This window comes from Micropterus dolomieu, linkage group LG08 (genome assembly GCF_021292245.1).
Source record: "Micropterus dolomieu isolate WLL.071019.BEF.003 ecotype Adirondacks linkage group LG08, ASM2129224v1, whole genome shotgun sequence".
Lineage (NCBI taxonomy): Eukaryota > Metazoa > Chordata > Actinopteri > Centrarchiformes > Centrarchidae > Micropterus > Micropterus dolomieu.
In genome coordinates, this window is record NC_060157.1 from 6,240,758 (window position 1) to 6,258,922 (window position 18,165).

The 18,165-nt window shown below is 42.1% G+C and overlaps 1 protein-coding gene across 6 annotated transcripts; it reads right to left on the reverse strand.

The window, feature by feature from the left end:
- Window positions 1-100: 100 nt before the first annotated feature.
- On the reverse strand, window positions 101-17,787 carry nfatc2a (nuclear factor of activated T cells 2a). Of its 6 annotated transcripts, XM_046057388.1 has the most exons (11): window positions 17,699-17,734; window positions 17,538-17,595; window positions 14,717-15,650; window positions 14,419-14,587; window positions 11,895-12,097; window positions 11,604-11,776; window positions 9,565-9,705; window positions 7,838-7,893; window positions 7,538-7,697; window positions 6,647-7,354; window positions 101-1,095 (listed from the first exon to the last, which is right to left on the reverse strand). In XM_046057388.1, exons 2-11 carry the CDS (start codon window positions 17,593-17,595, stop codon window positions 1,040-1,042), a joined length of 2,658 nt encoding a protein of 885 aa, XP_045913344.1. In that variant the 5' UTR covers window positions 17,699-17,734; the 3' UTR covers window positions 101-1,039. The 6 variants fall into 6 exon arrangements, with proteins under 6 accessions (XP_045913344.1, XP_045913343.1, XP_045913342.1 ...); XM_046057387.1 differs by having other exon boundaries at window positions 17,538-17,787; XM_046057386.1 differs by lacking the exons at window positions 17,538-17,595; window positions 17,699-17,734 and adding an exon at window positions 16,002-16,362 and having other exon boundaries at window positions 6,653-7,354; window positions 7,565-7,697.
- Window positions 17,788-18,165: the final 378 nt, after the last annotated feature.

Genomic DNA, 18,165 nt, shown 5'->3' on the forward strand with positions numbered 1-18,165 from the left:
AAAAAAAAAAAAAAAATATATATATATATATATATATATATATATATATATATATATATATATATATATATATATATATATTTTAAATGTATGCTATTAATGTAGTATCAAAGGCCCCTGCGAAGCCACATTTGGCATTTTCACCTGAATATAAAGCAATATATATTTAATGAATATAAAATGGTACATTATTCACATGACTCAAATATTATATTAAAAAAGTAATAACAATGACCCCCTGTTATTGAAAACAGTGCATATGAGGAGGCGTCACAATAGTTCATTTGTATATGGTTAAGGCAGTGTGCGCTTCACTTCAATTAGAAAACTGCACTTAAAATGAGATGATCAGCATGTAAGCTTAGAAGCATCTTTAAATACGTAGCTTCACACACAGACAAAATACACACTGTGCAAGAAGAATTAAACAAAAATATGACTAGCTTTAGCCACAAGAATTATTTGATTATATATATAAAAGTTTATTTATTTATATATATCTTGTATTTGGGGTGAGTATTTGGTATGACATTAAGCTGTTGACCAACCAATGTTCTTCAATAAGAAATTTCACAAATTTGAAACTGCTGCATGCTACATAATCAATCATTCACCACTCTGAGGCAAACATGTGGGAGGCAAACAGGTGAGAGTTTAATGCCTGGATAGTATGGCTAAGGCTATTCTGCGGACACATTTCTCCAATTGTATGTCTTTATTCCTTTGTAAAACAAACTGTATCAAAACTTCAACCAGGAAAAAATAAGGCACATTCCTCTTCTTTCTTATCGGTTTGTTGCTGGGTGCTAGTGTTGACGTTATGCGTCAAATTCATTCTTCGTTTGCCAGATGAAACTGTTTATTGCAGGAAAGCATCCAAAGCAAACACAGCAGCCGGTAGCTGATATTTCTCTATGGGTAAAGAAAATGAGGAAGAGAAGGTCTGATTGTTGGCAGACTGGCGTCACCTCACTGTGTGCGTGTCTGTCTGTGTGTGTTGGGGGGGATATGTTGTCATTTCCTGCTCAGGTTCCTTCGTCTATGTCTGCCCTCTGGCCTGGACACCTGTCAGATCCTTTCTTATTATCTCATTCACTGTAAAACAAAGAAAGAGAGGTCAGTTGGACAAAGGGTTTTTACAATAAAATTCAATAATTGCAGAACACCTATTATTATTATTATTACTATTATTATTATTATCAAATTGAATGTATATCCTGAAATACTGTTGACAGATAGGTGTTTTGACGTTTGTGTTAAGGGCGTTGATGGAAGGCAGATAAAGGCTGCATTAATGTTCAGTAACCACTAGAGGTAGAGCTATGCAAGAGTCTATGAACGATCACTTCCTGTTGCTGGGATGATTACAAGTGTGTGTATACACATCAACAGAAGAGGAAGGGGGTTGAAATGGAAACTTTCAGTGTCATGGTTCTAAATATAGAATCACAATGTGTGAGGGGGCATGAGGACTATGTCATGCATTGAAAATAAAATAAAATATTGAATTTCTTAAATTGAATAAATGAGATTATTTATGTCAGCCAACATGTGAGAATTTGAAGTTTTGTTGTGTACGCGCCGATAAAATAGCCACTGACATCAACGCAGCAAAGTGAAGAGGAGAAGTGTAACTACCTGTGACTCTGTCAGGCTGCCAGTACATCTGCCCACCTCTGTGATGAGCTCTGATGTTTATCTGGGTGCCCAGGCCTACTGTGTGTCTGTCTGTGTACACTGGAACTCTGAAACATTATGGGCCGGTGCCACTGCTTCCACTCTGCCTCTGGGAACTCATTAGGGTCAATGAGTAATATAAGTATTTCAAAGTGGGCCAAAAAAGCTTTTTGCCCGTATCTAAGCCATTAGAGAGCATATTGTGTCTGTGGTTTTGTAACCATGGTAATAGGCCACACTTTGCAAGTGATTTAGTCAACTGAAGTTAAAAATGTACATGTTAAAATCAGAAAATTAATATCTGAAGAAGTTATTAGCCTACAAACATTGTCATAGTTCTGTTGTGTAGTATAAGGTATTGTTCCTGTTTTGTTCATTAGTCTTGTTGAACATTTTAGGAAGTACACTTATTTGCTTTCTTTCTGAGAGTTAGAGAGAACCTCTCTATTCCCTAAATATGAAGCTACAGCCAGCAGCCAATTAGCTTAACTTAGCTTAGCACAAAGCTTGGAAAACAGCTAGATTAGCTCTGTACAAAGGTTAGAAAACATTTGCCTATTTATCCTTTTTACACTTGTTTTTTTAAATGTAACAAACAAGATATAATACAGTGTTAATTGCTAAACCTAGCTAAGCGAATCAGCTGCTGGCTGTAGCCTCATATTCAAAGGGACAAATATAAGAGTGGTATTTATCTTCTCATTTACTTTAACTCTAGGAAAGACAGCTAAAAAGTTTAACTATTCCTTTAAACTCAACAGATGACTGAAAGATAAATTATATTAAAATATTAAGATGATTCGCTACTGAAAGAACCACCAGCTTTGCAAAATACTATATGCTGCTATCCTGCATGGTAGAAGAACTTGACAACTTATTCAGTTGACTTGTGTTAGTTCTATTTAAAGCCCTGCTTTACATAGTGGTGAGACAAAGAGTGCAACTACCAACACACATGTAAAATGAAATCAGACACCATCTCACCCACGCAACAGCCTCTCAGATGAGTGTGAAGGGCAACTTGCCGCAAAACTGGCCAAAAACAGTTGCAAGGTGATGGCATGTTCTTATTTAAGACTAGCAACCAAGAGGTGTAAATAAAAGCAAAGGAACCAATGGATAGTAGATATTTCTAACCAAAATGAGCACCCACAACTACAGTCCATCCAACAAACCAATCTTTGTTTGTCTCTCTTTCTGTCTCTCCCCTTGCATTTCTATCTGATCATTTGCAGATGTGAAAGAGAAACAACTCATTACAGCAGGTCAACATTGAACACATATTATAGCCAGAGCAGCATTTGAGAGTTGCGAAGCTGCAGGAGCGACCAAACCGGGTGCTCTGCTGTCGTCACAGCATCAGCGTCCCTGTTTATTTTAGTATGTAGTGGAATTCCCTCTGACACCTAATGCCTTAAAGAAACTTTCATCTCCCCAGCGGTGCCACAGGATTTTTCCTGAGCATAAAACGAGCTTAGAGAAGCAGCAGGAGCACCGCAGTGTGGCAACAAACAGTGGGGCTTTACTGAATCTAATGAAGGGTTGGCACGGACCGTCTATTTAAGGCTGGCCTGGAGAACACTCGGGCTAGTCTGTTCAATAGGTGAGTGTCTGGCTCCTGAGTTCTGCACCAATGAGCTGCACTGTTTACAGACGGTGGGAGGAGAGAGACAGACACCCTGTACAGTAGCTGACTCAATGGGTGCACACTGCCTGCTGCGAGCTGGAATGTGTGTGTTTGTGTGTCTGCAAGTATTTGCATGTTAATACAATGTATGTGTTTGTGTGTAGAACAACGTAGAGTATGTTCAAGGTGTGCATATGATGGGATAGATTCAAGAGAGGCTGATGAGGGATTGTAACAACAGCATGAAGTTGAAAATCTTAGAGAGAAAAGAGAAAGTGTGGAAGTGGACTGGCAGCTAGCCACCAATCTAACCACAAATCCGGTGTTTCAGTGTTCACATTTTGTCTGTCTTCAAGCAATGCTCACACACCAGTATGTGCAATGAACGAGTTATTGGTTGCTGTTCCTTCTTGCTATACTGGTACCTTCCTAATAATATAATTCCAGATAATCATCTGTCTCAGTGCAAAAATGTATTCCAAAGTTCAACTGAAACTGAAGTCAGCATTACTTGAATCAACTAGGTATTTCTAACGTTAGTCTTTAGTAAAAAATTACCTGTTTGTGTTACTATTCATCCACCACAGAAGAGTACCACTGTCAATGGTAACACAAACGGGGTATTTCTCACTAAGAATACAAACTTGCAAAAAAAAAGCATGGACTGTGACACTGGCCCACTTGTCTTACAGCTGAATTGCATTTAGAAGAGATCTCTTCACAGTTTGGAGTGAAGGAACAATTATAGTAACCAATGAATCTTGCATTGTACATGTGGACATGGGAGTATTGTTTTGAATTACCAATTATAAAGAAGAGGATAACAAATGCCAAAATATATAAATATACTCTTTCACTGTAAATGTGTCTTAAAGCAGTTGTCATATGCTCATCACTACAGTTGTAGCACCGTCTGGATACAGCTAAGCTGTGTATTTATCAAGGCTTTCAAATGGGATGGAAGTGAGCTGCAACTAATGCGTCCACTAGGCAGTTGCTGTGTGCTTTATCTCTCCTGCCCTGATCTCTACCTGCAGGAATATTTTACCTGCTCCACTGCCTCAGGGCTTTATTCCACACCTACTAAATCCGTTAGCCTCAGCCTTTGTCAGCTATGCCAGTGGCTCTTTGCTGTTTCCCAAACTACGTGGCACGTAGTGAGCAATGCCAGACATTCTTGTCCTTCATGGTCCAATGGCAAGGCAGGCTCCTACAGATATCTTTTTTTCCCAGTTGAATATTGCCTTGTTTTAGAGGTAGAGATTTAAGTTGGTTTGTGTCAGTTCTATTTACATAGTGGTGAGAAAAAGGGTGCGACTATCAAAATACATGTTGAGTAGATAAACAAATAAAGTAAATACAATCAACGGACTTTGTCTCTTTTGAGCTCCAACAGGAGGCATGGGAACTTGTGTGAGGGCTGACGAAATAAGACCTCTGCGTGGGAGAGATTATGAACCAAGATTTGGTACAAAATAAAATACCTGACTGTCTTTTCAAACTTCTAACTGAAGGTGACACAGTTCAGGCACCCCGGAGATGTGACGCTTATCGACCACAACACTGTGACAATACCAGGATGTGGCTTCACCCTTCTTTCAAAAATGACTACAAACTGAAACACATGTCTTGATGAGTAATGTTGACAATCTCACTTTGGCGAAAATGTGTTTGGTCCTGAACTTAAATGATTGTTTTGTGGTCGTGATCATACTTCAATTTCTTTGCAGTTAAATACGGGGATTTTTTTGAACACGCTTATCTTCTCACCTTTGTCTGAATTATTATTTTTTTTTGAATAGTGGAAAGTCCCCCCATTTTTCCCCATTAAATGATGTGGGTAGACCTGTAGGAATGACAAGCAGCGTACACAGTCTCCAAATGCGATTATTATTGTAAATGCTTTACAGATATGGTTTTAACATTAAGGGATATGGTATTATAAAATACCATACCATAGTTTTAAAATAATAAAATCGCCTATAATACTATAAATAAAAGAAGGCAAATAAAAAGAAGTAACCACTAATTCTGCAATTATTTTTTATGAGATTTCCAGGGAAAAGGTAATGTGCTATTTAAATAAAAACTAAAATTGAACAAAGATACAAAGGCACCTTGGGAAGCTGACTAGCCGTCATCACTTTATGTTGATGGGAGGATCAAACAGGAGGCCCAGTGTGACTGTTCCTCTAGCTCCTTGTTAATTCACCAACTCACAGCCCTGTTGCTGTTTACTGCGGAGGGAAACCCTGCAAGCTCCATCCAAAAAACACAAATTCCATTGCTAGCCTTTTTTTCTTCGTTTCACTTTTTCCATTGAAACACGCACAGCCTCTTCCCTTTTCCTGCGAACTAGCCTCCACCCTCCCGCTATCTTACAGGGATCAGGCTCGATTTCTGGAGGAGAGCAGCTGCAAATAGGAATTTCTTGTGCCAGATTGGCAGAATGTCGTGGTCGGGAAAAAAGCTAATCCTCTGGTGGGTTCCCCCACAGAATCGAGGGGCATAAGGCCAAGGAGAAGCCCCGGCCAACTACAACAAACAGAGAGGCTTTCCCCAGCTCTCCCAGGCAGCCCGTTCCACTGTTTGACAATGGTTGCCATGGAAGTTGTTTTTCACTTCATAACAGTGTCAACATGTCCAGGCGGTCAGGAGAGTGACACTTTTTTTCTCCCTCCCTCTCTGTCTTTAATGTGAGAGAGAGAGAAAGAAAGCTCATTTCCTCATGTGTGGCAGTGCCAGACGAACCCCTGCGACCAGCATGTTGTATGGAGCAACATGATGACAATCTCAAACTGCCTTTAAACCTCACGTGGCTGACACAGACTAAAGAAAAGAAAAATACTGTGCCACTTTCCAAGTCATTTTATTGTAAAACATAATACAGTTTGGAGAACCTTTAACTCCAAAGTAAGGAAGAGGTTCAACCTTCTGCCTGCTGCTGGATGTGGCCTGACATTAATTCTGTCAGAGGGTAATGGGGTTGACAAGCACAAGTATAAACATATGACTCAGAATCCTGTTATTTCCACCTTGAGTGGAACATAGCTACACCTCCTGTCAAGGATTGTTTTAACAGTGTGAGATTGCTTTGTTGGCTTTGTTCATTGGGACACTATAGCACGTATATCAAACCGGGGTGTGTGAAAAGGAGATGCCGCAGATATTGTAAATATCCTTGAATTGTCCTTATGCTGGAGGGGCTTAGCATTCATCTCTTTCAAAAAGGGAATTGCACATATCTATCACTTGTCTGCCTGCTTTTTTTCACCTCATCACACTTTCCTGATAGACACACAAGCCATCCCACTCACACAGAGTATAAAAGCATTAACTTACACTCACCATCATCTAGGTAGGCCTGGTCCAAGTTCTCCTCCTTGACCGTCACCCTCCTCTGTCCGTCTCCTGGAGCCTCCATCTGCCCCGTGCCAGGTGGAGCCCGGCCTTTCTGCTGCCCCTTCTGGGCGTAGGGCTGCTGCTGGATCACAGTGGGATAGTGCTGTGAGTGGGAGACTGCTGCCTGAGCCTGGGGGGGTGTGGGTGAGTGGGCGGCGGCCTGTGGGGAGTAGCCATCGCAGTAGATGATCTGCTGGTTGTCAGGCTGCGGAGCAGTGAGAGCTTGAGGGTCTTCTGCCCGAAGCAGGTGGTTGGTGGGGGAGAACTGGATGATCGAAGAGTGCTGGCCTGCAGCGATGGGACCTACAGACTGACCCGAGGAGCCTGTGTGAACCAGGACTGACCTGTGTGGGTCAGGCATCATCCCTCCAGCCTGCTGATAAAGGCCAGGGCTGCCGCTCAGACTCTTGCCGCCACGGGAGTAGACGATAGCCGGACTCTGCTGCTGGTAACGGGCGTCTTGACTTGGAAGGCTGGAGCTGAGACGCTGGCAGGAGGCCATGCTAGAGACCAGGCCGTTGTCTTGATGGAGGATGCTGCGTGGGTTGTGGTAATAGGAATGAGGAGATAAGCCCAAGATCTGAGGCATGGAAAACCCCATGTGGTCTGCTTCGTACTCATCTATAGGTTCTGTCTTGATGGATGGAGCTGTAAGGAAGTTGAAAAAGTAAAGAGATGACTGTAAACATTCTGAAAGGAAGTACTGAAAGGAAGTAGTGTGCACTTAAAAATGAAAATGAAAAAATCCACTTTTTTTCCCTGTGTACTCACAATAATAATACTCAGTATAATCACTGTCCATTCAAATCCCACAGTAAGATATATGCATACCACAGAGAGGCTGAGCAGCATTCTTACATGCCAGTGGTGTGTAGGTGAAATGTTGAGGCTGGCTCCGCTTCCTCTTGCCATTAATGACGTAGAAGTTCACTTTGACCGAATGGCAGACAGATGTGTCTCGGTAGGATGGCACCTCCACAAACAGCATGCTCTACAAGACAGTGCTCTATTATGTACTGAAACTGATCTTTTTCTTTGAAGTGAACTACAAGATCATGACAATGTACATGTTTGGTGTGTTCTACAGGTTTCATGCAGGTTTTTAAGAACATTCTGGTGTGTAATACGTACAGGCTGGCTCTTATCTTTGTCCACTGTTGCTTCCATTTCCCAGATTTGCTGCCCATCTAGAAAGAAGCAGAGAGAGAAATTGAAAACCTAATGTTAAACAATGTGGTAATTAACTCTAGTAAGTAAGGCTGATTGTTTCAAGATGTACCAGACAGTGTATAATTCTGCAAGTGTTTACGCTGTAAATTTAGAAAATGCAGAATCCTAACCAATCGAGAAATCCACTTATTCTGAATTCTTTGTATTTTAAAGGCATTTTATGTCATGTCACTAATTTGATTCAGTTATGTACAGTAGACTTATAACCACCATGATGATCTGATTAAGATTCATGTGGACATAAAAAGCCTCTTTGTGCATGTAGATAATATCATTTTTAAAACCATTTCCTCTTACACCAACAAGCACACCTAAAAGGTAGAGATGATCTGACCCTATACCACAAACACATGTACAATTGTCCACTAATCAGAAAGACATGTGGCAGTGAAATACACACCGGTCTGCTCTCGAATGCAGACAGAAACACAACAATAACAGGGATCTGATGAGATAGGTTACATCGCATTTTATTAGATTAAACTTAAGCCGTCATCCAGGTGAATAAAGCAGAAAACAAATTGTGCTTCTAAATGTAAACTCCATGTGCCCTAACACATGATACGACATGTGCTGCAGTGAGTTCTAGTTGAATGTCAGTGTAGGTGGGATACCCTCTGTCAAATTGCAAATTAAAAACACATGGCTTAAATGACTCAGCAGGAGGAAGGGGGATTCCACACATCTCGCCAACTTTTCTTTGCCAACTTTATTTTTATGATCAACTCTCTCCACCTCTCTTACAAAACGTGATGACTACTGCTTTCTTGGCGCTTGTTTGTTTGTGTTTTGTTGCAGTTTTACTCTAAGGGATACCCCGACTCTTGTTCTCCCCCTGGAGATAATTGTGTGTGGAGGTGGAAAGGGGGAACGAGAGAGCTGGAGAGAAAGCCGGAGAAAGCTTTGGCCAGGGAAGCTTTCCTTCCCTCAGTGCAACCCTCCCTGTCCGAGCACAGCCAGGGGAGCTCCAGCCAGAGGCAGCTGTCTCTCATAAAGAGAGATTTCACAGCTGCACTGGTCCAGAACTTTGTGTCATACAGAAACTCTCCAAAACAATGGCACTTCGTAAGATTTCGTTTTCCGTCTCTGTCTTACTATCCATTACTGTGCTGTGTCGTAACACAGCGGCAGGGAACCCCGGAGAAGGAAAAGAAAAAAAAGCCGGAGCAATGCAGCAAGTTTTAGTTGAGGTAGCCTGTGGGGTGCCTGCATTTAAAAAGCCAGGAACTCCAGTCTCAGACAGCAGTGGAGCCAGTGACTCACAATATCAGACAAATACAAGCATTTTAGCACAACTGTCCACCCCACAGACCCTTCGAGCGGCAGCTAGAGGTAAACAGAAGTGGCCATGAGGAGGAAGAAAAGGGCAAAAGGAAGTGTTACGGTTATGATCTGGATCATGTACATTACTCATGTGGCTCCGGCTATACAATAATAGTGGTGAAATGTGAAAGCTGTGACCTATAGTTACTTATGAGTCAGTTAACACTTGTGCTGTGGTGTTATTGTGACACTGTGTTTTGTAATAGCAGAACTAACAGATGCACAGACCATATGGATTTGACCATAAATTGACTCTTTCCTACAGGTTGTGATTGACGGGGATGATGTGATTCAATGCCACTCACCCTGGGTTTTCTCCATAAAAATGACCTTGGAATCGGAACTGAAGTTCTGCCCAGTCAGGATCATCTGCTGACCTCCCAGAACAGAGCAGCTGTCCATGTCCTGCTTCTCCACCATGGGAAGCTCATGTGCTGAACGCTGGGCTGTCGGGACACACGGAGGGGCGGCGTGTTACATTTACTGTTTATCTACTCTCTCACATAAGAACATTTAGCCACATAAACCAGCATTTAACTACAGTCGAGCTGAAACAATTAGCTGATCGCCAGAAAGATATTTTGGTACTATACTATTTTGATAATCGATAAATTGGTTCAGGCATTTGTTTTCAAGCAAAAATAGTGAAAATTTGACAAAAGTCATCTTCTTTTTTCTGTTTTATATCATTGCAAACTGAATATTTTTGGGCTTTGGACTGTTGGTCGGACAAAACAAGATGTGAAGACATCACTTCCAGGCATGGACATTTTTTCACGCCATTTTACATTTCATGATTAATCAATTAATCACAAGTAATCTGCAGATTAATCAGTAATGAAAATAATTGTTAGCTGCAGCCCAAAACTACAGTGAAAAAACAGGTTAGGTTTCATTTGAAGGCTTTGTATTAATTTCCCACAAGTACCCAACAACTCACTACCAAGAAGTGACGGTGTTTCACGATAAGGAGGTGATGCTGCTGAGTCATTTGACAATAGCAACCCTCGCTTTCAGTATTAAAAAGCAGCAAAATAAATCTGCCAAATCACATCTTAGAAAAAGTAACAACTCTACATCCATAAGTACTGTACAGGAAACAGACAAAATAAGAGGAACAACTAACAGTCTGGCGCAATCTGATGAATGACCTAATGAAAATCTTTGTCAAAGATTCATTAAAAACTCATGCTGTACAGTCAAACAGTATGCAATCTCATTTTAAATTCTAGTGGAGAGCCCATAGTGTCCAGAGATACCAAACATGTCAGGCTGAATTTTTGTGAAATGTGCATTATATGATGCACACAAGTCATCCAAAATATTTCCATTTGATGGAATAGGATTATTTGAATATTGCAAGCATCAAACACATTCAACGAAGGGGAAACATGTAAGTGGTTAATGTCATTGATATTATTACTATAGCTGTCAGTTTTGTTGATACACTAGACACTAACAATCATGCTCTGTGTTAACTGTTGCTTTCTAATCTCGCAGCTTACAATCACCCATTAGTTCCGTTGAAACTCCACACTCACTGATGCGAGGTGTCGACAAACAACCTTGTGACCTTTGAACAGGTTTGTTCTCCCTACTACACCTTGAGGGTATAAAACAAAGGGGATGACACCAGCAGGGGCCCTGGCATCTTAAACACACCATCACTGACTGACACAGTCTGCTTTTCAGTGGGCCTGACAGATGTATCACAGGTGTCATTGTAAGCAACTTTACGTTTGACTGGTTTTCACTGACTGCAATTGTTCTGAAGTTCATCTTACACCAGACAGGCACTATTGTAAACTATTGTTCTTCCTTCCTTGTGATCGGAAAACACGTGGGAAACAACAGTTATAAAATGACATTATATTCTGCGTCATGATTTTTTACAATGACAGGAGCATATTGCATGCAGCATGTGTCACATTGATATGATGAATGCTTTGTCTTGACCAGGGTGTTTGTCAATGCTAGATAAAGGGCCTTCTTGTTTGAGTTTTGCTTACACCAGGTGCTTTAATAACACTGTGTACACATGCACTGATGTACCCAAACACAGACTTTACTACTGTACACATACAAATAGGTATACAGACACTGAACCATGCAGTGCCCACCTACTGGATGGATGCCCTGGCTGCATAAAGACATCTTTGTGCTCATTTGAATGTGTTCCTTTTGTATGGTGTTTAGTTTGTATAAAGTTTTGTTAACTGATGAAAATATCAACAGTTTGACCTCAACAGGAAGCACACATGGGGAATTCATAAACCCTACAGTGTATCAGGACTCATACCATTTAAGATGGCAAAATTGCACAACAGAACGTGTAGCTGCTTACAGCATTCGATAGGATGCGAGGCCACTTGGAGAGAGACGTGCTGTCCTCCAGGCTGAGGTATGTGCACGCGAAACACAAGACGGACACGGGTGTTTTTTCGGCCGACATCTGTCTCGCCCTTTCTCAGCTCGATGTCGGCGTTCCTTAGCTTCAGGATCCCAGCACAGTCGATTCTGTACAAAGGGATGAATATGTAAGTAAACCTGACAAAAAAACATGTATATTCACAAAACAAATTGAGAGGAAAGATGATAAATAATAATTTAAAAAAAGGCATTATTATATTCTCACATTGCTTTCATGTTGTTCTTTGGCTCTAGGGGGATCTCAAGGACTTTGGTGCCATGGATGATCTTCTCAAAGCTGGTGGTCGTAACTGTCTTGCCAGTGATGCGGTGGACTTGATAAAAGGCGTGGGGCTTAAGGATGCGCTCATCGGCTGTACCAATGAAGATCTGCAGGCCAAGTGGCTCCTTGCCTCTGTAGCCATGTAACTGCAGACAAAAAAAAATAAATCATACAAACAGACTTTTTTAGCCGATGAAATACAAATAAAATATGATGGAAATGTTGGAGTGACTTTGAGCTTGTATTTCTCTCCTTTGTTCTAACTCTGCCTTTCCAAATGTTGTTCCCCCACAGAGGTGGCTAATCGGTGTCAGACCAACATGTACGGTATAAGCACAAGTCTTCTTTCTGCGGCCTTGAACAGAAAGCAGCAAAGACCTCACATCCTACAGCCTTAGGCTTTAACATAATTGGCTCTCACATAATTGGATGAAACATTTAGCAAGGGGTCTTGTCAATTCATTTCAGTTCAATTCAGCTTTATTTGTATGAATGTCAAACAGCAATATTGCTGTTAATTAAATCTACAAATAAATTACAAAAGAACAATTAATTTCATACAATTCATTAGATAAAGTAAATAAAGCAGTAAAAGTGTGTGTTTGTGTTAAAATAATAATAACAACAACAATAATAATTATTATTATTATTATTATCATCATTATTATTATTATTATTAAAAAATAAAAATAAATAAATTAAACAGTAAGCTGTCATTCAGCCTGACTGACACATTTGACATTGGACCTATTTTAATTTCCTCCTGCAGAAAAGAAAAGTAACAAATAGGTGAAGCTGTGAACTGGAGGTTGTTACAGAGGCGGACAGAAAGAGAGAGAGATGCTACTTTTAACTTGAGAGTGCCTCCTGAGGAAACCTGCAAAAACCACAAAGCATCAACATGCATCTAAGTGCTGTTTTTGTGCAAACAGTGTAGTGCACACCTTTATCATAAAATATAACCATGAAGTGTGGTAGAGTCATGGAACAAACACTAAAGGTAACATTGCTCTTTTTTGAATTACTATTCTAACAGCAGATATTATCACTGTAGTAAGTCTGATTGCCTGAATACAGAGTTTATTTAGATGTATTTTTACACCAGTTCTATCTAATGCTTGCTTCAGAAGTAGTTTACTTGTTGAAACTGCTTCTTTTTACTTAGCTCAGAAAACTACATACTACATGTACATCAATTGCATTTCAGAGATGATTATCTTAGTAGATGTAACTGACAGATTACACAGCAGCTGCTGAATGTGTGCAAAGACTATGGCAACATGAACGAGCATGCTGGCTTCATATCCAGTTAGCTGACACAGGGAGTGCAACAGAGGAAGCTGACTGCAAACAGTCAACAGGCCATGTGAGCAGTCGGCCAGTTGTCATGGCAGTGGCAGGAGCAGTGAGTCATGAGAGAGAGCAGTGTTGGAAAAGCGGAGGGCGCGAGCCTCGGAGAGAGGAAAAGAGAGAAGAAGAGAGGAAGAAGGAAAAATATAGCGAGCGAAGGGGGAGAAGAGGAAGGGAAAGACAAGGTGAAGGAGTGCGGCCGTGGCTAGCCAGGCCTGACCATCTGATTGGCCTGGCAAACCAGGCAGAACTGACCTCAGGGTGAGGCCTTTGGGGATGGGCAGAAAATACTTCATTTCCAACAAGTCCCTACTATGGCCAACAAAAACAGCTCAGAAATGTTGCCACGGTAACACAAAGTTTTACCTATTCTTGGACAATATAGCCAGCCATAACTGTGTCACAGCTAATTTCGACATGCTGTGTTTGAATTCCATGTTGTGACTGTAACAGGAATACTAGCAAACATTGTTTTCCTGATCTACAATTACCTTATACAGGCACCATTCTTATTTTTGAACACATGTTTAGAGAGGGTGAGTGTTTAAACACTTTAAGTCAGCTTCCTAATACGAGGCCCACATCATCAACAAACCAACGTGTAAGAGGAAGTCAGGGACAACATGAACACAGATCTGTTTGTGTGGTTAAAACTATGTGGCGATGGTACACAACAGCAGACTATTTCAAGCTGGAAGGCAGGGGGGAAAAAAAATCAAAGAGCTTGTGTTGCACTGGTCAACCTGAGCTCAGTTCTGAGGGTTGTCATGAGGCTACTGGGTGGTTACAGTGTGTCATATGTCTGGGGTTGGGGCATGCATTATGATTTTTTTTAGAAAGTGAGAAACAGGAAAGATGCTAAGAGAGTAGCCAGTAACTCACATAGAATAATTTTCATACAGCTGGCCCTGGGCTATAACACCACCACCCCTGAGTTTATAATGAGTAGGAAATACCATTGTGCACAAGCCCTCCCATTAGGCCAGCCTGAAGCTCCCAAATTGGAAGGCTAATTTATTGGACATACCTGACAACATGCCTCCTTATTAATTCAGCACTTGACTGATTTAAAATTAAATCAAGTACTTTGTTTGTATGATCCTGTTTTTGGCCATACCTGCACGACAGGATGTCCTCCTGTGGTGGCTTTGACTGCACCCCTGCTTCCCTCTGTCTCATAGTGAGCTCTGTGGTGCGGCTTGGGCTGCACCTCAATGTGGAGTTCGTACTGGTCTGTGCGACGGGGGATCGGCCACTCCAACGGCGGGAGAGAAGCCACAGGGATGCTACAGAACATTTGGATACAGAAAAGGATATAAATCATGGAAATCATTACACTAATGCTCCTTTGCAGATTTAAATGTATCTTGTGTGGTATGTATTAGCCATAAGCCCTGGTTTTCCTGCTAATTTACCTGCAGATGCTGGAAACAAGTGGCTTGGGCCAGATTGGGGGGATAACAAAGAAAGGCTCTGCAGCAGGTTTGGTTTTTATGTCCTGGTCACAGGACACCAAGTAGTTTCCTTCTACATGGTCCTCTGGGTACAGAGTGTAAATCTGGTTTGATGTCTTGACTATTTTAGTAGGTACCAGGCCTGGCTGACCAGTGCCAAAACCATTCATGGCATCAGCAAGGCTGCTGTGTGTATAGTGGGCACCTATGTTATGATCTTCATGGCCGCTGAGAGGGGAGGGACTGCGGGAGCGGTGCCCAGGGACCAAGCCTGGATTCCTGTACATGTCGTAGGTGCGTTTGCCCTGTGGGGAGGTGGAGCGGGAGCCAGGCCTGGGGGAAGGCGAGCGTGGTCCCAGGCAGCCTTCCTCAGCTAGGCTGGTGCGAGGAGAGGTGCCCGGGGAGGTGCGCGGTGAGCCAGTGTGGATGTTCTGTAATCTGGGGCAGAGGTCTCCGGGATTCTGGCCGCTACTGGGGGACACACAAGGAGACGCCCAGGGGGAGTAATTTTCCGAGTGCCAGCTGGTGGAGGAGTTGCTGCTGGCGGGACTCAGGCACTGGGGTTCACGGTAAGCAAGGTTTTCATGGCCAGGCACAGTGAGGGTGGGTCTGGGACTAATGTTTAGGTGATGGTTCTGTAGGGAGTCCCGAGTGTGGTTGTAGTGCTCACGGGAGGGGGTGATTTCAATCCGCGGGCTAAGGGCCACACCTGCAGGTCGTGTACCGTCCAGGTAGTTTCTGGCCTCCTGGTTCTCATATCCTGAGAGAACCTCAGTGTTGTGTTCACTGTAGGAGGGACTGCACGACTTGATGCCGTAAGGGGAGACCTGCTCCAGAGGGAAAGCCTGGTCAGACTCAGGGCTGAGGACTTTGTGAGATGCAAGGTTGGGGTCATCTGCAGGGGAGGAAAGATGAATAACCATCACAAAACACTTTTAAATAATGCCAAAGCAACAGAGCAGTTTCCCATCATTCCAATAACAGCAATTTAACCCAGTTCACCTCTTCAAATGACACCAAAAACTTAAACTGTAGGGACCTTGCTTTTCAAAGTTTGTCTTCATGTTGACATTTACTCTCACGTGACTACTACAGTGGAGCCTTTATCAAGTTGTCTGTCAAATTTACTTCCTGTTTTTATTTTTTAGGATGATTTCATGATCAAAGCTTGCATTCATTTTGAGCCAACAAATAATCAAGAGAGGGAGATAAGTCAACTCAGGATGCCAAAAAGCATCGGACAAACCTTGATCTCCTCCAGCAAAGTCGCTGCAAGGTGGTTCATATTCAAACAAGTATTCAAACTCCAAATCCTCATCAGGACAATTGACTCGACTGAGCTCTTCCTCCAAATCTTTCTCGTCGTAAAAAGAGGTCATCTGTCTAATTTTTCCCCTCACGACTCCTCCGAGTTCAGGCGAAGCGATGGGGACGCGGCTGAGGTCGTGCGGCGCTTATGTGGATTTGGGGAACCTGTTCAAGAAGTGTCAAATGATGCATCGGTGAGCTGCAAGAGTTCCTGTTTCAGCTCGCCGCAGTTATTTTCAAATGAAGGCGGGTCTATTTGCACACTGAATTTTCGTCTTTATCTCTGTGTCTGATCACGCCTCTTCTAGTCGTTGATGTGTCGAAGATTAAAAAAAAGCAAATTTGCCGCTTGGAAGTGATGAATTAACTTCCCAATTCAAACAGATTAATGCGCGTCTTTTGACAGATCATGCAGCCTGCTGCTGCCCCCAGGTGTTTGACATGTTGCACTGACACAGCAGGGTGCTGACTGCGCTCATCATCTGTTTAACAACTGACTTGCAACTATCGTTTAAAACAGGGTTGTAATTCATACATTTCACGTTCGTGTGTACATTGATAGATGTATACGAGAGTGTACAAATACATCAGAATGCACTACTGCATAATGTTCTCCCAGTTTATTGGATTTAATGACATCAATGAGCCAATGTGCGCTCTTTGGGAGTTTATGGACTCCTGAGGGAATCCCCAAATTTACGCACCACGCAGCACAGATAAGGCGTTCCTTACAGTTGTAGCCTTACACCCAGTATCCTTTGCTCAGTCAGCAAAACAAACAGAGGCACACCATGTACACCATAGCAAACGTGATATGTAAATCTCAATTTAGACTATAATATTGATAATGTGTTAATTTGGGCACGCAACACAAATGAACCAAGACCAGTGGTAAGCAAACCACACCAGGATAACAGGATATAAACACCAACAACCAGAATAATTTGCACCATATTTGAATCTTTCTATGAGCCTAATTGGAAAACCTGGGTCAAAAAATATAACATTTGCTCTCTTTGTTCAGATATTACACACTGATGCCACCTATGTAACTCTTGAACAGTTACAACTTGTAACTGTTTGACAGTATGGCAGAAGTTATTTATTTCTTAATACTATCCAATGTTTCTCTCATATTTTGCGCCAATAATATAAGTTTGAAGTATTTTACAATTTATTACTACAGTTATAGTGTTGTATGTTATTAGCTCACTGCGACCGCCCCCCATCCCCACTCCACCACCAACATCCAGGTGTTTCTAGCGCCAAGGTACGCGCTGAGCGCTGATCAAATAAAGCGCAGCAGTATGTCTCTTCCCAATCATCAACATCCCAACTATCTCTGAAGAGTTAGACAGACAACACATGCCATTACAGCTCACATGATTACAGACTTAAACACCCCAGGGCTAACACTACGCTATCAATTAAAAAATGGTTTGATTACCAGATAATCACAACACTTCAGCAGTACCTTGATCCATCGACCTCATGGTGTGGTACTGCGCCAGCCTCCAAGTCTCTCTAAACATCTGGAGAAAAAAGCGAAAAAATAAAGACAAAGAAAATTACTTTCAGTAACTCTTCAGTTAAAAATGTTGAAAGCAGACGAAACAGGAAAAAAAGTCTCTGTACACGTTCAAAAACTTCAGGCTGCGACACAGCAGTTGCGCGCAAACTCCCTTTCTTTTCAAAAAACATGCAGCCGCATCAGCTACGGCAGTGGTTCTGGTATGAAGTCCCCCTTCCTAGAGCTCTATAAGGATTACTTCAGTATCAAGAGCGGCTTCCTTCCCCGCTCTGGGTGTTTATAATGGTCCAATGCTGTAAAATAACGGGATTCCCTCAGTGTTTCCTCCTGTTTGTGCGCCTTTGCCATGGAAACCTGGAGCCGGTCCATGTCGGAGACTCAGGGCTTTCCTGCAAAGCCCCACACTCAGGAATCCATGACGTCTCCAGCTTCTGCGCCAAGGCATTTCTGCGGCTTCACTCAGACAGTAGCACACAAGAACTTCATTGTAGAGATGAAGAAATTACTGTAGGACGCTGAAGGAGAGAGAAAAAATAGTTCTGAAGTTTGATTACAGGATGCACTACATGAA

Coding starts and splice junctions, on each gene's coding strand:
- nfatc2a (XM_046057383.1), bottom strand. CDS start 16,134: ATGACCTCTTTTTACGACGAGAAAGATTTGGAGGAAGAGCTCAGTCGA. Junction 12,098..14,418: donor GAGGACATCCTGTCGTGCAG/GTATGGCCAAAA, acceptor TTTTGTCTGCAG/TTACATGGCTACAGAGGCAA. Junction 9,706..11,603: donor CTCGCATCCTATCGAATGCT/GTAAGCAGCTAC, acceptor GTGTCCCGACAG/CCCAGCGTTCAGCACATGAG.